Below are 25,926 nucleotides of genomic sequence, written 5' to 3'. Positions count from 1 at the left end.
TTCCAAGGGTTGTGTTTCTCTGCTGAGAAGTGAATGACACAGTCCTGAAAATGTAGCAACCAGGAAGGTTGCCCTGATCCTGGGAGTGGTGGAACTGAATTGATCTTTTTCTCCCACCTTACCCTCTTCCAACCCACATTCCCCAAACCAGAGCAGTCTCCTGGGAATGAGCCTGCCCCACATCATTTCACTAGGGAACAACACCCACTTCGGGGTGGATCACGAATGGATGGGCACCACAGGTAACATCTCAATCTCTTCACAGGACACTATACTCCAAATATTCTAAAAGCCAAATAAATGAGAAACCATTAGGGTTACTGCAGGTCAGTGTATGTAAAAAACTGATTTTCTAAGAGTTTGCAAAAGGAATCGAAAGCAAGGACATCTTTCTTAGTTCATACGGGCAATTAGATAAGAAGTGGGCATCCAACTTGGGTCAGGAGGATAGTTAGATGAGATGTAACAGATTCCCTCAGGCTAAGACAAAGTGGAGGACTACAACTGAAATACAATTGAAACTAAAGGAGTTAGTTTCAATATGCGCTTTTCCTCAATGTGATGAATGCTTTGATTAAACATACCCTGGTTGCTTAGTCTCTGTCTATTAATATATGATTCCAATTCTCAGGACAAACGAGGCGTTGTGATGCCTTTGTGGCTAAAACTCTTCAGAATGGATACATTAGGATTATTTTTCAAAAAACTTTCACTTATTTAACAGTGCCCATTACAAATCTATTTAACAATTTTGTAAAAGACATTAACATTAGCAACTTTATTCTGAAGTCAGCTTTAAGGGCCATCAGTACTACAATTATATTATTACAATGCCTTTTTACAATACTTATTACAACGGTTATAACCGCATAGTATCTCTAGCCCCTTAGTTAGACATAGTTAAACCTCTCTGTGACAGATTTTAAGGAGAATGCCAAACAGAGAAATAGATGTCCCACAGGTGTTAACAAGGAGAAAGAGGAAGGAAAACAAATAAATATAAACTCCTCCTCCCACACATATAACTGACCTAAAAAAGGAATATGAGCACACAGGAAGGAATAGAGCACACAAGACAGTGTCCATGGTCACGGAAGAGTCTGGGGGAAAGTTTCTTCCTCGTCTAGGAAGCAGAGCCTCAGGCTTTATGATTCTGTTCCTTGGATTCTGGGACTCTTCCCAATAGAGGGGTCCTCATTTTACAACTTTCTTAAGCCAAAATATGAGGAAGAAAGTTATATATTTTTTAAGTTAATTTTTCTTCTTATCTTACCAGCTGCCTCGATGACTCAAGGCAATGTAAATTCACAGTGCCCTTGAAATAAAAATTTGGAAATGTATTATAATCGAGGATTCCCACTTGTCTTACCTCCAGTGACATTTGGAAAGGTGACATAGATAAGTGAAAGCGGAAGTCGCATCTCACAGATGTACTTGTTGAAATTTCCGAGCTAGTAGGATTTACTTATATCTGGGGTGGGGGAGGATGCCTTTTAGCCAGGAGGGCCCTGCAGAACATTTCTGAGCTTACCAATTCTGAGCCTTCACTTAGAGCTGCCTTTTTTAATTCTATCCTTTTAGAGGAAAGAAAAAGAATCAATGTTAAACTGTAAGCATACTTGAATGAGTTTTAAATTATTCATGGCTGGCTGAGGGCAAACAAAGACCAATGAACAGGAAGAAAACTTTCATTTCCTTTTGATTTTCAAGAACGCACGCAGTAGAATTCTTACGTGAATGATGCCTTCTTTGCTAATTCTCCTTGGTTGGTTCTTCCTCATCTTCCTCAACCTCTAAAATTCTGCAATGCATGAGGGCTCGGTGCTGTCTCATCTCCACATTTTCCCCACATGATCTCAAGTCTCCTGTCTCTAAACACATCTTTGGATAACAATTTCTAAATTTAGTTCCCATCCCAGATATCTTCCCTCAGTGTCAAATGTCCAACTAACATCTCCCCTTGAATAGGATCCATCTGGCATTTTGACATAACCTTTCCAAAATAGAATATTTGATTTTTCCCCTTCAAACCTCATCTTTCCTTATTTCAGAAAATACTATAATATCCATTCTTTCTGCTTTTTAGGCCAAAAGCCTTTGGAGTCATCTTGATTTCCTTCTCTCTTACTATACATTCAACCAACTCGTTAGCAAGTCCCATTAGGCTGTCTTTAAAATATATGCAGAATCATTCCACCACTCTGGTAGCCTGGTCTAAGCCCAGCAGCATCTCCAAGCTGGGGGCAGTCTCCATAACGACACCCCTGCCTAGTCTCCCTGCTTCCGCCTGTGCCCTCTGAACTGTCAAGGCTGCACTCGGAAGCCAGAGTACTGCCACTGAAACTCTCAGAGTAACAGCTGAAGGCCCTCGTCTTTGGCAAGGCTCTGCATGACATTACCGGTCACCTCTCTTTCTCCATTATGTTTGTGACCTTGCCTTTGGCCGTCGTGTTCGCTGTTGCATTCTCAGTACCCGGAATAGGGCTGCTGCGTGGCACGTGCTCGTAAGTGTTAGCGGGATGAGTGGATGCCTCAGTCAAGTTAGAAGTGACACACTAAAAATGGAGTGCTTAAGGATTGAGGTTGTTTGAAAAAAATAAAATCATAATCAGTTAGAAACAGGAAGGACCCCCCCAAGGATCATCGGATTCACCTCTTTATTTTATACGTTCCAAACTCGGTCCTCGAAAACTTAAGCGACTTGTTAAAAGACAGCTAACAGACATAAACAAAACACTCTACCCAACACCAGCAGAATATACATTCTTCTCAAGCGTGCACAGAGCATTCTCCAGGATAGAAGAACAAAATAAGCACAAAATCAATAGAAGGATAGAAATAATCAAGATTAAAGTAAATGAAATAGAAAATAGAAAGAAACCCAACAAAACTAAGAATTTGTTTTTTGAAAACATAGATAAACAAAATTGACAAAACTATAGCTAGACTTACTAAGGAAAAAAGGAGAAAGCTTAAATAATAAAATCAGGAATGAAAGGGGAGACATTACAACTGCTGCTATAGAAATAAAAAGGATCATATGAGATTACTAGGAACAATTATACACCAAAAAAATTGAATAACCTAGATGAAATGGATAAATTCCTAGAAACATGAAAACTACCATGACTATTCTATTCACAAAAATAGACATGCAAATACCATGACTGAATCACAAAGAAATAGAAAATCTGAACAGAAGTGTAGCTAATAAGAAGATTGAATTAGTAATCAAAAATCTTCACAAATAAAAGCCCAGGACAAGATGGCTTCCCTGATGAATTATACCAAACCTTTAAATACTTAATGCCAATACTTCTTACACTATTCCAGAACATTGAAGAGGAGGAAACACACTCAAACTCATTTTACAAAGCCATATTACCTTGATACCAAAGCTAAACAAAGACATAACAAGAAAAGAAAACTACAGGACAATATCCCTAATGAACACAGATGCAAACATCCTTGACAAAACGCCAGCAAATCCAATCCAACAGCAAAATAAAAGGATTATACCCCGTGACCAAGTGGGATTTATCCCTGGAATGTAGGATGATTCAACATGCAAAACTCAGTCAATGTGATACATCACATTAACACACAAAGGATAACAATAGCATGATCATCTCAATAGATGCAAAAAAAGGCATTTGACAAAATTCAACACCTTTTCATGATAAAAACTCTCAACAAATTAGAAATAGAAGAAAATTATTCTAACATAAGAAGGCCATATATGAAAAGCACAGTTTATATCGTACTTAATGGTGAAAAACTGAAAGCTTTTTCCTAAGATCAAGAACAAGGCAAGGATGCATACTCTTACTTCTTCTATTCAACAAAGTACTGAATGTACTAGACAAAACAATTAGGAAAGAAAAAGAAATAAAAGGAATCCAAACCATGAAAAGTAAAATTATCTGTTTGAAGATGACATAATCTTATACACAGAAAATCCTAAAGACTGCACACGTGTACACACAGAGAAATACACAAACACACACACACTATATGTTATTAATACAGCTAATTTATGAATTTAGCAAAGTTGCCAAATACAAAATCAACATGCCAATATCAGTTGCATTTCTATACTATAGCTTCAAACCATCCAAAAAGGAAAACAAGCCCATTTATAATAGCATCAAAGAGAATAAAATACTTAGGAATAAACTTAACTAAGGAAGTGAAATAGTTGCACAACCGAAAACTATAAAACATTGATGGAGAAAATTAAAGAAGACAAAAATAAATGGAAAAATATCCCATGTTAATGGATTGAAAAGTTTAATATTGTTAAAATGTCCATACTACCAAAAGTTATCTATAGATTCAATGCGATCCTTATTAAACTTCCAATTACTTTTTTTTACAAAAATGGGAAAACAATTCTAAAATTCATCTGCAACCCCCCAAAAATTCCCAACAGCTAAAACAATCTTGAATAAGGACAAAGCTGGAGGTATTACATTTCCTGATTTCAAAATACACTCTACAGCTACAGTAATTAAAACAGTGTAGTGTTGGTATAAAGACAGACAGATAGACCAATAGAACAAAATAGACAGCTCAGAAAGAAACCCATGCACATACAGTGAACTGATTGATATTCAGCAAGGGTGCTAAGAATACACAATGAAGAAAGGGTAGTCTCTTCAATATTTGAAAACTGGATATCCACATGCAAAAGAATGCTATCAGACACTTTTACTATAATGGTAAATTGACAAAAGTAAATTCAAAATTGATTGAAGACTTAAACGTAAGATCTGGAACTGTAAAATTCCTACAAGAAAATGTAAGAGAAAACTTCTTGACAATGGTCTTGGCAATGATTTCTTAGATGTGTTGCCAAAAGCACAGACAACAAAAGCAGAACAGAAATAAGTGGCATTATATCGACTGAAAAGGCTTCTGCACTGCCAAGGAAACAACTAACAGGGTAAAAGGCAACCTATGGAATGGGAGAAAATGTTTTCACACTGTACTTCTGATAAGAGATTGATATCCAAAATATATAAGGAACCCTTACAACTCAGTAACCCATTCAAAAAATGGGCTAAGGACTTAAATAGACATTTTTCAAAGGAAACTTACAGATGGCCAAAAGGCATATGAAAAGATGCTCAACATCATAAGTAATCAGGCAAATGCAAATCAAAACCACCTAAGATATCACCTCATACCTGATAGGATTGCAATTATCACAAAGACAAAAGATAACAAGTGATAAAATACTGCAGTTATTATGGAAACCAGTATAGATGTCCCTCAAAAAATTAAATATAGAACTACCATATGATCCAGCAATCCCACTCCTGAGTATCTATCCAAAAGAATTAAAATCAGGATCTCAAAAAAATATCTGCACTCTTATATTCATTGCACCATCATTCCACAAGAGCCAAAAGGTGGAAGCAACCCAAGTGTCTATTGACAGATGAATGGATAAAGAAAATGTTGCATATATATAAATAAAATACTATCCATCTTTAAAAATGAAGGAAATCCTGCCATTTGTGACAACATGGATGAACTTGGAAGGCATTGTACTTAGTGAAATAAGACAGCTACCAGAAGACAAATATGTGAGTCCAGTTATGTGAGGTATCTAATGTAGCCAAATACACAGAAGCAGATAGTAGAACGGTAGAGGCCAGGGGCTGGGGGAGGGGCAGTGGGGAATTGCTCTTCAACAGGTTCCAAGTTTCAGTTATACAAAATGAATAAATTAGAGACATCTACTCCACAACATCATGCCTATACTTAACAGTACTGTATTGTCCACTTTAAGATAACAATAAAATTAGAAAACACATTTAGGATGATGATGAGGAAGATTTTGGAACATTTGTCAGTCATCAGATTACGCAAATATTTCCCAAGGAAATGTGAAAAATGTCATCATTTAAGACATTGGAGACTGGCCTGAAGAAAAACACATGAACACATAAAGTTGGCTTTGTCCTTCTCCCTTCATGGTGACAAGACCCACGCAAGCACGACCTCAGACACCATCACATTCCGAAGCCGATGAGCACCTTCCAGACCACCCACTGCTGTGAGGGGTGGCAGAGGAAGCCTGGGCTGGAACCGGTGACTCACATCAGGAAGACTTGCTCAGCACGCTCCTGGCTCAGTGACAACTTCCCCAGGGTGCGAGGAAAGGAAAACTTCACACCATGTCACCCCACTCCCAGCTGGGAGAAGTTTCCAGGGAAAACAGGAGGCTCTTGTTCATCCCACACTTCTTTTGGGATTGGCTTGTGTTCTGTTTTTGTTTTCCGAATCAGAAGCACCCCCTGTAGGAGAGCAGACCATATCATCCGCACAGAACAAAGAGGACTTGGCACACTGGGCCCAAGGGCCAGATCTGGCCACGGCCTGTTTCCCTAAGGGAAGTCCAGTTGGAACACAGCCGGGCTCATTCACTTGTGCGCAACTACAGCTGCGCTGGCAGCACGACGGCAGGGCTGAGTGCCTGTGACACAGACCTCATGCCCCACGAGCCACTTGTGTCTGACCCTGCTAAGGCAAATCTCTGCCCTAGACTAGTAACTTAGAGAACACTAACTCAAGCTTCTCCACGGCAAAATGTATACAAATCCTTGCCTTCTTCCCTTCTTTTAAGTTTGGAATAAAAAAAGAATTAAAATTTGAATAGCATATGCCAACTCTCCATGAATCCAGTCCAAGATAGCACAGGCTAGAGTCTGGAGCACACATCTGTGATGCTGAGCTGGCACAGTGGAGGCACTGGAATCAGAAAGACAAGAGCTGAAACCCCAGATTTGCTATGCCACCAGTTGTGTGACCTTTGGCAACTTACTTAATCTTTGTAGGCTTCACCTTGAAATCTAGCTCAGAGGGCTCTTGTGAGGAGTGAATGAGTTACTGTATGTAAAGCACTTAGCACAGTGCCTGGTACATTAGCATGTGCTCAAATAACTACCTCGTATTATGATTACTATGATAATCAGAAGATTAAAATTCAGGGAACTCAACTTTCCAAGACTGACTATGAAGTTTGCTAAACATACCTGCACAGTTCTCAGGATCTCCGCAGAGGAGGCCGTTAATTTCAGGACTTCTTGTCGAATTCCCACCCGCTGCAACACAGTGGAGGATCACTAGACCTTCAAGTTCAAAACAGAGGCAAAAACAGACATGAAAACTTGAACTATTGCTTACTGTGAAATACTTTATCAATGTCATGACCCATTTATGACAACAACAAGCCTGTGGCTTCCATTTCCAAATCATTCTCTCCCAGCCAGGAAGGGGTACAAAAGCCAGCATGTCTCGTTTTTTTCAGCCCAGTGCTAAAGACAGAACTTTAAAGCCACTGTCACTTATATCTCACTATGCATCTTCTGGGAAGAGACTTGGCAAGAGCTTGTGAAGCAGGAAAGCAGGAAAGTGAGCAACTGAGCTGCCAGGCACTGGACGGACACACTGATGGATTTCCAGGGAGAAGGCAGCACAGTGCCTGGTACATTAGCATGTGCTCAAATAATTACACTGATGGATTTCCAGGGAGAGGGGAGGACGAACCCTCGTGGCAAAGCACATTTTCCATTCCACACAGACCCAGTGCTTCCCAGGTATTAACTACTGAGCGGGCTTCTTTCCAGGATGATGTGAATTATTGGCCATATTTGATCCATAGGAATTCTTTAAAAATGTTTATGTTCCTCGTGCTATCTGCCCTGAGAAGGGCAGTCCTCGTGCTGTCCAGGAGACAGAGAAACACTGTGTTGTGGTTAGAATGGTTCCGGTTACAGTGGATGGTCCTTGCGTGGTTCCTAAATCAAACGAACCAACTGCAATAAGTCAATTCTGAGATAATTGGGAAAATTTGACACTGACTGGACATTAGACGACATTAAGGAATTGTTATAAATATTTTAAAGAATGACAATAATACTGTGATTTAGGTTCAAAAACAAGCCCATATCTCTAAGAGATATAAAAAAGAATTTTAGAGATATAGTAAATAATTATGAAGAAAATTGATGTATCTGAGAATTGCTTTAAAATAATGCAAGGAGGATCCAGGTAGTGAGGGACAGGCTTAGATGAAACATAAATGGATACATGGTGGCAATTGCTGAAGTTGGGTGGTGGGTGTATCAAGGTTCATTGTGCTGTTCTCTCTAGTCTGTGTATATTTAAAATGTCTATAATAAAAAGAAGATATGAGAGAGAAAATAGGAAAGGGGAGGAGAGAGGAAAAAAAGAAAGATGCCTTGGGAATTAGCTGGTCTTGAGTTCAAGCCTGTTTTCGCCAGATCAGTGTGCAAAGCACCTAACACAGGATTGGCATGTGATCAATGCTCAATAAAAGTTACTCATTATTATGCAACTGACAGGAATAAAATAACCTGCCCACAGGTTGTATTGAAATGGACACAGCTGGCCAATTGTTTCTAAACTAGGCACATTCTCCAGTTCAATTCAGTTCAATAAACGTTCATGAGCATCCAGGAACAGACAAGTGAATAGGACAGGCTGGACCCTCCAGGTGCTCCCAAGCTACTAAGGCAGATAATCAGCCCACTAATTAACCATCACACACAGTGACAGCACTATACCAAAAGACAATAGTAGCTAGCAAGTTCAAAAGCCAAGAGTTTTCATAAGGGTCTTTCAAAAAGGAGACTCTTTCCCACCTATTGGATTGCAGAAGATTTTTCTTAAAGGAGGAGATGGTACCTAGTATTGGAAACATGGAAGAGAAATGGAAACTCAAATCCACTGATTATGGGTAAATTAGTACTGGTCTTTTGGAGGATAATTTAGTACCATACAGAAGATAAAAGGAAAAAAAAACCTAAAAAAAAAGTACAAATCCTTAAATCCAATAACTACATTGCTAGCAATTTTTTCTAAAAAATAATTTAGACTATATAAAAAGATTTAGCTACAAAATGGCATGAGTTATAAAAATTAGAAATTACCTAAATAACTTACAACATAGGATTAATTGAATACATTGAACTATCTTCATGCGATAAAATGCTATTCAGCCAGTAAAAATAATGTTTAAACATCAATAGAACATCTCTGTGTGTTCCTACATAAGAAAGCAGACCATAAAATAGCAAAATAGCATGATCTGTGTGTATGTGTGTGTGTGTGTGTGTGTGTGTGTGAGAGAGAGAGAGAGAGAGAGAGAAACATAAAAAACTATTCATATAAATAGTCAAAGAAGTGAGTAGGTAAACAGAGTTACTCACGCTGGTTAGGAGGAGACTATTTTTGTTAATTTTGCTTATTTCTACTTTCTAATTTTCCTGAAAGCATATTTTGTTTGTTGCAACAAGAAAAATGAGTGACTCAATTTTTCTTTCTAAAATCACAATTTTCCCATCAAATTTCCAGACTATTTATACTTTTTCCCCAACACCTGCCCCTCCCTTCACACTTAGAACAAACAGAAACACAATCACTGAGAGCTTCTCAAGCAGAGGAATTCTGTATTACTCATCTTTGCAATCCTGGTATATAATAAAGAATATAGTGGACATTCAACAAATGTTGAAAGAATAAATGAATCAATCTATAAACAAATTTAAAAAATTCTGCAAGTGCAAAAATCCCAGTAGCAATTCTTACTAGAAAATAATAAAACATGTTTAATTCATTTCTAAAATCCTATACATGGGCTTTCTCCATGGGACAGAATCAAGAGGCCTTCATTCTAGAGATAATCTGCTCTAACAGGTTTTCTCTAAAATCTCTTAACCTCACAGAGATTCAACATTTGCAACCTGGGATGGCAATAGCTCCTTCTTGAGGTTATTGTAAAAGTTAAATTAAGTTTACTTTTAAAAAAAAGGCTCAGCACATACCACACAATTTATAATCTAGTTCCACTCCTTCCCACTATCACTTATACTTTATTAGAAATTGAGTCTCTATTTTCTGGGGATAGTTTTTAAAAATCAACTCAACTCGTAAAATGAAAGAAAAACGGAAAAGAAATCCAGGACTACTTCAGCGAGTCAAAGTCCATTTACTTTTATACACTTTCAGATTCTCAAGTTAAAAGTCACAGAATGCATTCGAGTCCTGTCCCCATCAGTCAGCCTGAGGAATGAAGTCAGTGGGAACAATATGCGCATTCAAAAAGAGGCAGCCCGACAAGGACATGACACGCTGTCTCAAAGTCACCGCGGACGCTGAGGTAAGCCGCACACCAGCTGGGTCAACTATTTAACAAGATCATCTGTGACCAACTTAAAGAGTCATGTATGTTGTATCTGCCTCATCTCTGAGCTGAATTTTCCATTCTCAGAGCCAAATGCATTTTGTATTTTAAAAACAAATATAACTATATCACAAAATGCCCATTCATCTCTATTCTGATGATTGAGGGTATCTTCTTGGACACATTGTAAACTCTACCTGTGTACACTAAATCCAGTGATTTCCTACCGTATCATATCAGCTCGATTTTACAATTTGGGCCACGCCCCGATGTTCCATTAGAAAATCCAGCTTTAAAACAAAGGAGAATTTATCAACCTATAAATATAAGCAGAAATTAGAAGAATCATTCATAGTCGAATCCCTGGAATTTTATTTATATTAAAGGAAAGTGAAGATTAATGGGGAAAGGACAGCTTTCGAGTCAAATGGAGCTGGATTTGAATCCTGAATCTACCTTTTTAGTCACTGCATTTGTGATTATGACTAAGCTACTCAACCACTGAGCTTCAGAGTCCTGTCTGTAAACTGAAGCCATAATATTTAACTTGCATGGCTGTTCAAGTTACGAACATTTTAGCTATGTTCGTAAAGTTTACAAACATTTAGCTATGTTTGTAAAGAAAGAGGAAAAACTATGAATTTTTAACCTAGGTAATGCCTACACAGAGTAGGCTCTCAAAAACTAGTAGCTATAAGAGACCAGAAATAAAAGAAGAATTCCTATTACTCTGGTAAAAAACTAGATTCTCATTCTCCCAAGTGGATATTGAAAATTTTCTACATTTATGGCATGATTTGACTATATATAAATGTTTGTGATACAAATTACAAAAGATAAATATTCATACATATGCATATATATTACAGTTCTGCAGTGTGTTTTTATCTATGTACTTAGAACAAAACTCTGTATTGGTCTCTCCATATTCTGTTTCTTTCTATTGTGGTTTAGAAAGATTTGAAGTTAAAGTGCCTCAGCTGATTAATAGAAATATGACATCTCCTTCATGTGTGGTTCTTTGTATCCTCAGCTCAGCTCTGCCCATGATTCAGCCACTATGTCAGTCACGATTACTGATTCCGTGGGTTGCTTAAGTGATTCAGTGATACAAATACAGCTGATAAAGTCAGGTCTTAGTAATATCTAACAACCAAGTGAATTATAAATCACATTTCTAATTTCTGAAAAGTACAGTTAATACAGTTTTAATCAACACTAGGAATAAAAACTGTAAGCATTTGGAAAATGTTCTCATTGCATCTTCATTGTCCAGAAGAAAAACAAAATCTTGAATACACATGCTATTGCAAAGAGGATTTTCTAAGTCAGAAAAGAGGCCACATCTAACTTGGAGCTGGAAAAAAATTAGGGAGTAGAAATGATGTTTAGCCCTTGGCTTGTGGTCGGCTGAGACCAAAACTGTGAAATGGATGAAGTTTGACATTAGTGTTCTTCTTTTTTGTTAACTTCTACTCTACCTTTTAGTTGTTTTCCTTTGCCCACCTATCAACCATCATCTTCATAGTGCTTCAACATTACCCCAAAGAGAACATAATTCTTGAACATATTTTCCTTTCTAAATGTATTTGCTTCCAAAGCTGATCTGAAAGGAGAGAAAATGTTTAATTCAAATTAAATACTCTGGAATCTATTCTAGAGAGTCTCAACCAGGGGCTTCTAGAAAGCAAAGCCTGAGATATAGATTAAGGGGTTATCCATGTATTTGGGAAGTGCAAGCTTGGGGTCACGAGAATGAGGAGAAGAGGAATGAAGCAAAGGCAGGGACAGAGCAATAAAATGTGTGCCCCATTATACCGGATGCAGCTTCAACGTGAGCTGCAAAGAGACACCAAAATGTGCTGAGACGGCATGTTCACTTGTGCACGGGCCACATAAATTGTTCCAAAACAAACACCTGTATCTTGAAGTAGTTCACAGAAGAATGAAAGGAGGAAGAATGCATCAGACCCAGTCACGCTCATCGCCAATTTCCCACTGGACAAATTCATCCCACGGCGTGCTAAAGCCTTCCATTTTGGCCTCCTGGTGAGTGAGAGGCCAGAATTCACGTCCCATGGCATGGTGTTTTATTCAGGTTGCAAACTGGGGCAAGCTGGTGTGGGTGGGGAGCTGACCAAGAGGCCAAGGAGGTAACAGAAGGGCCTTCGGAAGTGCGCCGTGTGTCCCAACTCAGTGAGGGATTTGGGCATCAGGATGTCTCCCGGGGAGCAATGGTCCAAGACAGAGAGGGATTTTCCAAGTTCTCTCAAGTCGAGTCACCTGCAGAACGGAAAGACAGGCTTCTAGATTTTCAGGGCCAGCAGGGGAAGCAGAGACAAGAGCAGAGAGAAAAAATAAGAGGATCTTCACAAATAGTGTCTGTTCATTCAAAATCAGGAGAGCAAAATATGAACCCTTTCTTCCTCCAATGTGAAACTCCTACCATTTCAAATGGTAGGAACAATATCTTGGGGTTTAAGCAAAGCTAGGAATGATAGATAACACTATTTTTTAAACTCACAAACGTACTTCACAACCATATTTTTCAAGCACAGAAGGTGAAGTAATTTAACAATCCGTCATATGTAAACTAACTCATATCTCTGAAAACTGTCAACACCACAATAATGCCTTTGCCAATAAATCAACATTTTTTTTACTATTACTATTATTAAATCTTTGACAACAATGGCTAAATTGAATAGGAATCCCATAGTAATCTAGAGCTAGTTTCTTAGAAATCACCACTTGTCAAAACTTGATGTTTTGAGTCCCATTCCTTTACAATAAGACCAGAACAGACAATTAGATATTGCATGACTTTCAAGAAAAAGTTTTGAGCTCCCTGAATTTCAATAATAGTTCAAAGAGAGGAGGTAAAAAAAAAAAAAGAAAAGAAAAGAAAAGAAAGAAAAGAAAAGAAAAGTAAAGAGGACAATTTGTTTTCAAGGTGGATTATCTGAGTGCAAAGTGAGGAGGAATTGTGGGGTTGGCCTCTGGATCCAGTGATAACATACCCTCTGACCCATGAGGAAACAGTCATCAAACTTTAATAATGGTCAAGAAAAGAACATAAGGTTTCAAAGAAGATGCTTACCCAACCTGAAAAAGCCTCAGAATTTAGGCCCTTTAAAAGAGTTTGAGTAAACCAACCCAACTCAGCATTAATCCATTACTATCTTCATAAGTAAGATCACTTTCAGAGATGAAAGAAAGAAAGAGAGAGAGAGAAGGAAGGGAAGGAAGAAAGGAATAAAGATTAGGCAGCATATTTCAAGTGCCAGATATGTAGATAATAAATTCTACTGGGATTCCAAAAAGGGGCAATGTGTTAAGCTGGAGAAATCATAAAGAAAAGTTTCACAGAAGAAAGAAGTTGGGAGCTGGACTAGACCACAGGCAGCATAGACATGAGCTTAGTGTATTTGGGAGACGATGAGTAAAGCTGTTGAACTGGAGTGAGGAATTACACAAAGCGGCATTTAATAAACAAGGGCCTTCTTGATGTGTGTGGTGTGACTGGGAAATGATTGCACTGATTTTCTTGTGTGACCTACGAAAGTAAGACTTGTTAAGAAATAGTCACACCACACGTTGCCAACTGAAGCTTTGCGATGCCTGCTCACCACATCCTGAGAGACAGAGTCCCAGTTAAGAATCTAACTCGCCTAGAAAAGCACTCAATAAAAATTTAATAGTGGTGACTACCGCTAGGTAGAAATCAGCAAGAAAGGGAGGTATGTTATTCTGCGTGCTTTCTCCTGTCACATCTCTGTCACACTTAATCTCTTTTCTGACCCCACATTACAGGGTGCTTGTCATTTAGCTAAAAATAAGCAGGGATTTTTCCCACCAAGTCTTCTGTCACTGGATGGCCACGTTAGAAATAAGTGTCTCCTGACATAACAATATTTGAAATTTTTGTCAACATCATTTACCTATTATAGTTGTGCTCCGTTATTCCCCTTCACAGTAAGATCCCCGTTGATTATTATTATCTTAATAGATGGTAAAATATAAAATGTGCAGAGGCTTTAAAGCAAAAACTGAGCCTGCGGCAGGGATTGGTGCTATATCACAAGATGAGGGTTACGAAAAGACACAGTCGCTGAATTCAGGGTTTTTTTGGTGGGGAGTGGGGCGAGGGGAAATTCAAGTAATCTTCTTTTTCAAAGTTCTTCGCTATTGGCTTCCCAGGTCTCCAAGTACCCTACCTCTTCTACTTCTCCCGGAGAACTCTGCTGAGAGTTTCTCATTTTGAAACTCTTGTCTTCCAACCTTGAAAACATTCCCAAAGTGCAATACATCACCTTGAACTCACAGAGACACACGGAGCCTTGGAGACCACCTGGCCCAGCTCCTACCCCGCCTCAGGAACCCCCAGGCAACTCCCTGCAAGCGCCACCCAGACACCAGCGCGCCCAGGCAGGGGAGCTCACCGCGGCTCAAGGCAGCTCAGTCCATTTTTGCCAAAACTCCACTTGGGAAAGAATTCCCCCAAAGTATGGTGAGCACCGCCCTCCCGGGATTTTTGTTCATTGATGCAAGATGTGCTCTCTCAACTATGCAGAGGAAACTTTTCTAGAAGCAACTTTTCAAATATTTGAGGCTGGGTCTCATAAACTAAAACCTTCTCTTTTCCATCGGTCACCCCAATTCCAATCCTCTCAGTCCCGTGTGTGTGTGTGTGTGTGTGTGTGTGTGTGTGTGTTTGGCTTCTTCAGTTACCACCAATCCCTTGCCCCTAGTCTTTCAAGAGTGCCAACGAGGCCGGGCGTGGTGGCTCACACCTATAATTCAAGCACTCTGGAGGCTGAGGTGGCCGAATCACTCAAGGTCAGGAGTTCGAAATCAGCCTGAGCATGAGCGAGACCCCGTCTCTACTAAAAATAGAAAGATATTAATTGGCCAACTAAAAATATATAGAAAAAATTAGCCGGGCATGGTGGCGTATGCCTGTAGTCCCAGCTACTTGGGAGGCTGAGGCAGGAGGATCGCTTGAGCCCAGGAGTCTGAGGTTGCTGTGAGCGAGGCTGACGCCACGGCACTCTAGCCCCAGCAACAGGGTGAGACTCTGTCTCAAAAAAAAAAAAAAAAAAAAAAGAGCGCCAATGATTTCCTCACAGCTCGCCCTCCAGTGGCCTCTCAGTGAGTCTCGGCTCTTCACGCAGCTCTGCCTGCTCTTCTCCCAGCTCCCACACAATAGATGTGGTGCCACCAATACCCTACTTCCCTCCTCTTATCTTTTCTCATTTTTTACTGTATTCAAATACATATAAAATGTATTATCTTAACCATTTTTAAGCATGCAGTTCATCACCTCATTTTATCCTCACGATGATCCCCTGTTCCTAGATGACAGTCACTGTTATCATTGTCATTCTATGGGTGAAGGAATGAGACAAACGGAAGGTAAGTAACTTTCTCAATGTTGCAAGGCCATTATTATGGAACAACTTAATATATATGCATGGCTACCTGCTCTTAAACATCTGAAAAAAATTATTTCATCCTAAGAAAATTTTTTAAAATCATTTATTTCACAGTTTTCTGATATTTAGAAATGAATTTTGCCATTGCATCATCATCAATTCTTCCAAAATGACAGTGTTATTTCTTTTTAATTAAGGTAATTATTTATATAATTCAAACAAATCTGACAACCTCATTTTGACAAGATTATCTAAAATATTAAAATTACCTTCTAAATATTACATTTTACTCTGCCAGTTCAGGCTGACTTTTGTATCTGATTATCGATGTCAGGCAAGTGCTATAGAACTCTTCGTTGCATAAAATTAAGATCAAAATTGGCAGGTTAAGAAAAATCTGTAAGAGGCACTTTTTTTAGAAAGTATATACGAATTTTAGTTTTGAAGCTTTATTTTTCACATGTGTGTTCCTTTTTTGAAATTTTTTTAATTTTTAAAATTTTTAATTTTTAATTATTATGGCTACATAATAATTGTATATATTTATGGGGTATATGTGATATGTTGATATAGGCATATGGTGTGTAGTAATCAAATCAGGGTAATAGGGGTATCCATCACCTCAAGCATTTATCATTTCTTTGTGTTAGCAACATTCTAATTCTACTTTTTGTTACTTTAAAATATACAATAAATTGTTAACTATAGTCACCCTATTGTGCTGTCAACTACAAGATCTCATTCATTCTATCTAACTAGTTTCGTACCCAACAACCATCCTTTCTTTATCTTCCTCTCCCTACCGCCCTTCCCAGTCTAGTAACCATCATTCTACTCTCTATTCCATCAGGTCAAGTGTTTTTTTAGCTCCCACACATGAGTAAGAACACACCACGTTAGCCCACCTCGGGATATGCTCTTTCCACCCATTCTCAGTAACAGGCATGTGGGTCCAACCAGGAAGACTAGAAAGCAATGTCAACTCCTTTCCATCTGCCCTAAGGAGCATCCCCTAGTTGTCATAGTGCCATAAGCAGCTCAGGGAAGGTGCAGGAGTCACCCGCAGGTTCAGATTTATTTATAAGGATAGGGTCACATGAGGGTGCCCAGAGAGAGGCTAGGCACAGACCAAAGTGTAACACCTGGTCTGCCCAATACCCACTGAACACTAGCAGCCAGGATGGCCTGAGCCTGGGCTATGAGCAGGCAGGGCTTCCTGGATGGGATGAAGACTCAGGAGTCCAAGAAGCTGAAGTCTCATCAGAGCCAGGCACCCCATAGACGCACAGGTAGGCAGTAGGGAAGGCAAACGTGGGAGAGCCAGCTAGGAGGAACTTAAATGTTTGTCCAGTAAGTCAGAAGAACTGGCTTCCACTGTTGGTCTTTCCACGTAAATGCAACGTAACATCCTTACACCTGAGCATTCTCTCTCTCTCTCTCTACTGCATTCGGCAACTCACACTTGCAGTTCATATTCCTAAAGCCAGGAGCTTGTCCAGCATTAATCCCTCTGTGCTTCATATCCTCCTTTCTAAACGGGAATAATACTGATATCTAGCTCCCGTGCTAGGTAGAAATGCTGAAGGGCGTTATTAGGCTCTTAGAACAGTGACTGGCGCACACACTACATAATTGCTCTCTTATTTTTGCTGTGAAGATCAAATGAGACAATGGGTATGAAAGTGCTTTTACAATTATAAAGGTCCCCCAAAATATAAAGAGTGTCTATACTATGTTGTGAGTCAGTAGCTAATGTCAGATAGGTGAGTACACAGCAGCACCCTGTGTCAGTCCCCCTCGGAACTGAGACCAGCCCAGCGTCAGCAAGCCAGATGACATTTCAAAAGGAAAATGGTCATAAGTCAAGGCTGGGTCTCCTGAAAGTGTTTCATTCAGCTCTGATGACAATTTTTTGGCCTTGCTACTGTGCTTTTTGCACTAGAAGGCAGAGAGAAGTAAGTGGTCCTCTCCTACTCCAGAAAGGCCTGGACCACGCGGCTCTCTCCGAAGAGTAGAGAACAAGATCCGTGTGCCACGTGCTTGATCTGACCACTGAGAATCCAGGCAATCGCTGGCTATGAAATCTTTATGTACAATGTTGAATAAATTAGGAATCCCTTAACACTAACACGCCAGGCTGCTGTCAGCCTCCAAAGCAAATGTATCTCAACTTCTCTAGGAGCCACCAGAAGTTTATCTTTTCTGCTTAATACTAAACAGAAACCCATGAACATAGCAACTTTATTACTCATCACTAATGGAAAAACATGTATATTAGAAAAAATTCTAATCAAACAAAAAAGAAACTCATCTAGCAACTCACAAAATTCAAGAACATTTTTAATGTTTATTTTTCTTTTAGAGATGGGTTTTGCTTTGTCACCCAAGTTGGAGTACAGTGGCGTTACCATAGCTCGCTGCAACCTTGAGTTCCTGGGCTCAAAGGACCCTTCCGCCTAGGCCTACCAAAGGGCTAGGATTACAGGCCTGAGACTCCATGTCCAGCCTCGAGGGCATTTTTAATGAACCATTGGAAGTGCCCCGAGTCCATCCCCAACCTAAACACTTATTTTAAAAAGCGATATTCCAACTGAAGAATTTGCCCTTGAACCAAACATGTGAGAAGCATGTAGCAATCTGAATCCTCAGAACATAACATAAAAAATAGAAGAAATTATCTCACTACTTGAAAAATTCTTTTGTAAAAGAATCTCTAGTACTGCCAGGAGCAAGTCCCCGTAACAAAAGATGAAGAAACATGTCCTTCTACAACATCTCTAAACCGCATGCTGGTGTTTTGCCAGTAAGAAATAGAATTTGTTTTACTGATTCTGCTGTCTTTTTAATGGCTGCGCACTTTCACCAACAGCCACTTGCATTCATTCATTCATTCATTCATTCAATAAGTTTTGAGCTCCTACTATGTGCCAGGCACTCTTTATACAACCCCTCAAAAGGAAATAAGGCTAAACAAATTAAGAAATCCACAATTCTGCAAAGAGGAAATTGTTGTATTGGTAACTCACCCTGTTATACAACTGACTCAGCACTTTGAAACAGAAAGGCTTAATATGAACATTGTTACCCTTCCCATGGCCTCTTTGTAATTAATGCCTCTAGTTTACAGGTCAGGTAAATAATATAGCACATACTCTCAGAAAAAATGTAAAGAATGAATGAAAGTATTTCATGGCTCCTTGACCTTGCTGATAATCAGAGTAATCAATTGCTTAATTGATGAGAATTAAGATTAAATACTTCATCTCTCTCCAACCATCTAAAAAAACTCTCATTATTTCTTTAAATTCCAGCAATCAGAGATTCATTTGAGCTACCAAGACTGCTTTTTTTCAAAAATACAAATAAGCCTGCAAAGGCTGGCTATCATTAGCAGTATAGAGCATATCCATCGTAATCAGATTGCTTTCCTCTTATATTTGGCTTGAGAGCATTCTTGATCAGCTGATCAACGGATTCTTTGTGGATCCGGTATCAGCCAGGGTCTGTCATAACTCATAATCAAGTGATAGTAAATGGAGCGTAAAGGCAGTACAGGGTGGGGTTGAGAGCACAGTGTTTGGAGTCACACAGACCAGAGGTTGAGTGCCAGCCATACGCTATGATTTGGGAAGTTACTTGATCTCTCACAGTGTTCGTTTCCTCCACATGTGTAAAGCTGGCTCGTTAATAATAGCATTTATCTCCTGGAGATGCAGCAAGTATTGAAAAAGATTCAGCCTTTCTCTACCCAGTTCCCTATGAGAGAATCAATTCTTAACGTCTTAAAACATTCATTACATCTAATGACTTAACTGCTCCCCTATGCATCTAACATAGTGCTAGCTCTGTATCCTTCTTGGGACAATTGAGAAAAGAGTCACTAAAATATAGGTCAATTGTTTAAAACTCTCGTGGAACACAGGTTGAAAAAGCTTCGGGCATCAACAGTGCATGGTTTGTGGTAAACTCTAAACAAATGACCGCTATTATTATACAGAGGGTGATTTTAGCTGTAAGAACAGCATAAAAGAACTAGGAAATTGAGTCTCTATATGATGATTAAATCACTGTATAACTTTAGTGACTGCACAACTTGGCTGTGTCTTAAGTTCTGCATATAAATAAGGAAAATTCCTTGTGACTCAAAAGGGGATGTCAGGCAGTACGTCATTTGAGGTATGTTGCACTTGTCACAGAGTAGGTGACTTAAGAATATTGTTAATTTGTGTTAATGGATGTTAGTGTTAAATGCATGCCAGATCAGACAGCATCTGACCTGCAAACTTTAGAGGCATAAGTCAAATCCTGGGCCCCCCCATACAGCCTCTTGCATATTGTTCCCTATCTGAGGAATGAACAGCCTGAGTTGGAAGGTGTCTTCTGCCATGCAGTAGCATCCAAGCACAGTCATCGAATTTTACATAGTGTCTTTGCTCACAACAGATGCCCAATTAATATCTGCTGAATGAATGAAAGATTAAGAATGCACTAGAAACATTACCTCACTCCTAGCCTATAAAGCATTTGCAGATGAAGAGAAACTCACTGCTATAAAGATATGATGATGAAACCAAGTGTATTTTCTGCTAAGCTGATGTTTACTCATAAACTTTAACCTAAGATTATTACTATTAGTTCTATCTTCCAAGTGCACTGTGAACTGACCTGAGAATGCAATCACCAATCACTGTTTGAGTGGGACATTTTGTGATATAAGTTCAAATGATCCAACATAACATTAACTTTCGGAACCTAAACTGTTGGGAAGTCAGAAAGTGCCCTCGCTGAAGCTAACAGGATGGCAGAGCTACTGGGACCAGGCTTAGGTTTCTATGCTTGTCTTTAGAAAGCAAGCAAATGCAAACACGGCTCAGAATGAAGTCACTGCAGGGTGTTCCCTTCTTTTGGCAAGAAAGAAGTTATGGATTGGCTGCTTCAGCATTTAAAGAATCATAACCAGATACAAATTAAAGATATATCCCATTACTCATAATGTGCAGAAATGGGAATCACTCTAATGGGATCATTTCTCATGCATATAACCAAGCTGACAAGACTGTATTCAAGCATCTCTTCTCCAGTAGTTCCCTTGCAATCACTGAAATTAGATTCCTGTTAATAATGGAATTGTTAACAAATAAGAGACTATAGTTGACAGAGATGTAAACCCTTTTTGGAAAATCCCATTTTTAGAAAAACAGGATTAAATGGACCAAGATATTTACTGACTCTGTGAAAATGCTTTTAGTATAATAAAACCAAATCAATTTATATAAAGAACATCAAATAATATATATAAGTGTATTATATAAATTTAGTCTTCTTATGGTATACCTTCTTTTTCCATCTCCAACCTCACTTCTCTTTGCAAAATTTTCCAAAGGGAGGAGTACATAATTTGCATATGTTAGAATGAAAATTACCATGTGTAGATCCATCTGCTAAATGCCATCTACGTTTATAATACATATAAGGAACATCCGCATTTATAATACATATAAGCCACTCCTAATTTAAGTCATATGTTATTTCGTATACTTTTTGAAAAGAATTTGACAGTGGAAAGTGCATCATAATCTAGTGGAACCCCATCGAGTTTTACAAATGTCCAGAAACAATGTCCAGAAAGTTGTCACCTACAGACGTCTCAGAGTCACAGAATGGCAGAGCTGGCACCAGGGCTCACGTCTGCTCAATGGTACTCAGGGAACTCTCCACTGTCTCTCTCTCTCTCACACACACACAGATGCACACACGCGTCATATTGCTCATAGTCTGTTCAAAAAGTAAATAAAACAACACATGGTAAATTAGGAATGGGACTTGAAAGTAAAGTGTGTATGACAGAAATAGGACACCTTAATGGCAATAGTGATGCCAACAAATTACATTCTTTGGTATTTTGCATGAATTAGAGCTTTAAGGGAATCTAGAGACTGGATCCAAGTTCCTAACTCCATCATTCAGCAAGGTGGTTGTACATTTAGGTTCCCCTGAGTACAAGAGCACTGAATTAGAGTCTTGTTTTCATTTCTCTCTTTTGACAATTTATGAGAAAAGAATAAAGCACTATGTGATAGTAAAGGGGAAGAGTGTTCATCTACCTCGAATAGTCATTTCTACCATGACAGTTTTCCGGGAACATTCCCTAACCCAGGCTCCAGTTCACTGGTGCCTGGATTTCACCAATGAGACAACCGGGTCCTCTGGGCTGCAAGCCCTCTCCCCTCTTCCCACGCTGCGCCCACTGCCGGACTCTCTCCTTTAAAACGTGGTTTGCATCATATCACTCCCTTACTCAAGTCACGTGATGGTGTGTGTTTAACTGTTTATTCATGTCCAAGTAGGTTAATCTGGCTTTTTTTGGTTCTTGATAATCTGTGTGCCTCTTAGAAATTCTACTTTCTGGCAGGCTGATCGCCTGTCTTTCCAGTAAAGCACCCTCAGCCCAATCACCAACCCTCCACTAACTGCTTTTTTTCTTGTCTCTTCCCCCTTTCTTCTCTATTATTTCAAGTCCTAGCCAAGCCCCAAGGCACCTACATGGCCTCCACGCATCCTCTCTCCACTACTCTACCCTACTCTACTCCACCCATTCTTGAGTTGTCCCTTTATGGTTCCATGAATTTTTCTCTAATTGTTTCATATTGTTGGCCTTGCATTCCCAAATTCAACATAAATTTTTTTAGGGCAATAATCCTGTCTTAGGAATCTCTTGAGTCCTCTTCACATTCCCATTTCTACATACTCCAGCATCTTGCCCACCGTGGCAGAGTCTCCGTGAAGACCTTGACTGTCGAACAGTCCAGACGAGCTGGAGGAAGAAGATGCCAGCTACATCCAAGTGACGCTGGCAAAAGCACCGGTGCCCTTTCTAGACCTATGTCTCCACCCTATTGCTCCTTTCCATTACATCACTGACTCTAAATTGTTACTGACTTCTTCCTCTGTGGGGTTTGTTACATGAGTCCCTTTTCTTTAACCTCAGTCCTAAATCTGATCACCGCCAACCAAGTTCACGATCCCGTTTTAGCCACCTCTCTTACTCCAAGCACACAGCCAAATACAAGCTTTGCTTTAGGTTCCACCTCCTTTTTCCCCATAAGAGAAATCCCCATCCTTTTCATTTGCGGTGCCCTCTTCCTAGGCTTGAAGGTCAGAGCGATATCATGGCGACACTTCGCCTGTGTAGACACTCCTCTTCCCACATTAAATGCCCCCAGCCTACATGTCACCGCACCCCACCCAAGACTAGAAAATATCACTGGCTTCCTCTCCCTCCCCTCCCCCAATGGCCACGATGCAGAGGGGACACCTCCACCCCTGGCGTCTTCCCCCTGGAAGCCTTCTTGCTACTTTCCAGCTGCATCTGAAGCTCCAAGTCTCCCGTGTGAGCACTGACCCCCAAGGAGGGGCAGGGGTGGGAGCTTCTAGAGGGTTCCAGGCACCCCTGCTACCCCTCCCACTATCCACTCTGCGCTTGCACCAGGTGATCACATCCAGTGGTCCTTAAATTCACAACCCAGGATTTAACCTTTGATGTAAAGAAAAGTTTTCCTTCCACCATTTCTCCTTAAATAGGAAATAATGGATTCCACGCATTTATGTGTCCATCCACAGCGTGGCCAATAAAGCATGCCATCCGTTGCCCTTGGCTTCCCTGTGAGCAACAGGAGACTCAGGGCCCAGAAGTGAGTCTCCTTTTCTTGTCCTGCTTCTCTTGCCTGCTCCCGCCAGCTCTGCGTCCCCCACCTGTCTCTCGCACACCAAGCAAATTGCTGTCCTGCTTCTCCTCACTCCCTGCCAGTATCTGAACTCACGGAGTCCCCTTTCCTCTGCGTCCTGCTGGGTGTCTTGCTGGGTCTGTACTCCCACGTGGGCGTCCCACCCGCAGGGCAGCGCCCCCGGCCGCGGTGGCACCTGGCCGGCTCCGCCTGGCCCTCGGCTCTGCCCCCGCCACGGCCCGGGCTCCCTTCCGCCCTCGGGCCTCCCCGTGCACAGGGACAGCCTGCGACAGGTGCAGCCAGCCGCCCGGTTGCCCGATCCCTACCGGGGCGCCCTCCAGGTCGTCACAGTTCTCCGGCTGCACCTGCCAGCAACGCGCGCCAGGTGTCCGGAGCCGGCGCGGTGCAGGGGTCGCCTTCCCGCCACTCCAGCCCACACTTTCCTCCGGCTCCGAGCCCAGCGCGCCACTTACCCAGGGCCAGGGCCAGCAGCAGCGGCCGGGAGCCAGCGCCGCTGCCCGGGGCGGCCCGGTCCATCCACCCGGCTCTGCAGGGCCGGGCAGCCCGGGCCGAGTGTCCCCGCGCCTCCCGCGCCCCCTTCCCGGGCCCCGCGCGCCCGAGCCGGTGCCTGGAAACCTGTCCCGGAGCCAGGAGGAAACGAAACCACTGGGCTGGCGGCACCCTTGCCGCCGCGGGCAGGGACGCGCGGGCTCCGCGGGTGTCGCGGGTGTCGCGGGGCGGAGGCGCCTCCTATTTATCCCGCGCCTCACACCCCAGCCAGGGCGCGGGACTCGGTCGTGGCCGCCCTGCGCCGCTCCCACCCAATTGCCCCACACCCAGACCCACACCCAGGGACAGATTCGGGCCGCCCCGGGCCGGCTCACCCGCTCCCCCTGCTGGGTCGGACCTGGCTGTTCAGGTCCTCCCCCCGGGGAGCAGTCAACAAGGCAGGGAGCACGAGAGCCCGCTGGAGGAGCGCAGGTGTGCCCCACCGCCTGCACGGGGGCCCGGCCCCCGCCCCACTGCAACTCCAGCTTCCCTGACTGCAGCGGGTCGTTAGTGTCACCGAGAGACCAGAGCCACCACTCACTGCGGTGACCTCAGGCATTTGATAGTTTACAAGCCTTTCTGTGACACGCAGGCCTTGGAAAGTCATTGCTGTCTTCAAAAGTCTTAAAACGAGTGCCTTAGTTTTCAGTGTGCGTTGTCTCCTAATAATTTCTGGAATATCTGGAGGCTTGGGTTCACTAGGATCTACTTTAGAAATTTCATTTATCCACCTGCTTATTTATTCATTGTATTTTCATTTATTTGATTCATTGACTCTACTATTCTCTGAATATTAGTTGGATTTATAAAAATAAGGAGAACTTTTTTTTGCTTGTGGCTTGCCAAGCCCTAGCTCCACCTCATCACACCTCCTCTTCATGGAAAGGCAGAATACAGCCGTCTGTGCCAAGCAATTTCTAGAACACGAAGACATCCCCACAACTTTCAAAGATAGAAAGAAAGCAGCATTCAGTTTTACCCTATGTGATTAACATATTTGCCTCCAAACTCACTGAAGAGAAGAGATGTTTCTGTGCTAATATATGTTCCTCTTATAAGAGTGATATGAGTAATTATGTCCCTCCAATCAGAAGTTGTATTTCTGTAGCATCCGAAAGTCCGATAAGCATTATTTCACATACGTACGAAACGCAGTTCGAGTGTCTGCCTCTCGACATCCCATTAAGTTAAACAAATTGTTAAGCGCTTTTCTTCTATAACTGACATGTCATTTCGAAACCGATTCAAATTATTTTAGTGCCCCAGGCAACTGATACATCCAGAGGAATAAAAACCAGCTCTTAATTTTCAGAATCCCATTCTAGCCCATGACAACTCATTTGGCATCAGTGGAGAGGGTGGCCAGGGAGTTTAAAGAAGCCCACGGTTGATGGCTAGAAAGCCACCGAGCCCCAGGTGAAAAGAGCAGAAGCACAGGGAGCCAAGGGGTGGACTCTCGGCACTTCTGCCCCCTTTCCTTTCTGATAGTCTCTCCCTGTCTCAGGACCAGTGCCCTAAGTTTGGCATCTCTCATTCTGAGATGACACCCTAGCCTAGCCCATCTGTCCTGTTAGCCCCAGCAGAATGCTACAACTTTGTTTTCCCTTTCCATAAATACTAATAAAAAATAAAGCACATCTAAACAAAAAATACTCTGTTGAGTATTGTAAAGTGCCAGGACTTGGTGTAAGTATTCATCATGCATGCCATTAAAAGGGTAAATTAATTTTTTCAGGCCCTCCTAGAGTATGAAATAGTGTAATTTAATATACTAACTAGGCCAGATAAATTAATAACCTTCCCTGAGGGCTTTATTTGCTGCCACAAATAAAATAAGTAGTCCTAAAATATGTCTTCCAAACTTTCTGGCACCAGAGGGCCAATCCCATCAAGGTCAGGAGAATTTCCCCTTCTTTCCTTCTGTCCTCCCATCCTTCCTTCCTCCCTTCCTCCCTCCCTTCTTTTCCTTTTCTTTTCTTTCTCTCTTTCTTTCTTCTTTCCT

General features: G+C 41.1%; 1 protein-coding gene across 2 annotated transcripts in view; it reads right to left on the bottom strand.

The window, feature by feature from the left end:
* BTC (betacellulin) overlaps positions 1-24,195 on the bottom strand; it is a 37,691-nt gene extending 13,496 nt beyond the window's left edge. The window contains exons 1-2 of one of the 2 annotated variants that reach the window (XM_012744760.3): positions 23,849-24,195; positions 7,044-7,139 (exon numbers count right to left, since the gene is read on the bottom strand). In XM_012744760.3, coding sequence (XP_012600214.1) covers positions 7,044-7,139; positions 23,849-23,912 — 160 coding nt within the window. In that variant the 5' untranslated portion in view covers positions 23,913-24,195. Of the gene's footprint in view, positions 1-7,043; positions 8,858-23,848 lie in introns of those variants that run through there. The other variant, XM_075997832.1, reaches the window with a different exon arrangement.
* Positions 24,196-25,926: the final 1,731 nt, after the last annotated feature.

The sequence above is a fragment of the Microcebus murinus genome, chromosome 26, assembly GCF_040939455.1.
Source record: "Microcebus murinus isolate Inina chromosome 26, M.murinus_Inina_mat1.0, whole genome shotgun sequence".
Taxonomy (NCBI): domain Eukaryota; kingdom Metazoa; phylum Chordata; class Mammalia; order Primates; family Cheirogaleidae; genus Microcebus; species Microcebus murinus.
This window is presented reverse-complemented; position numbering and strand designations above follow the sequence as displayed.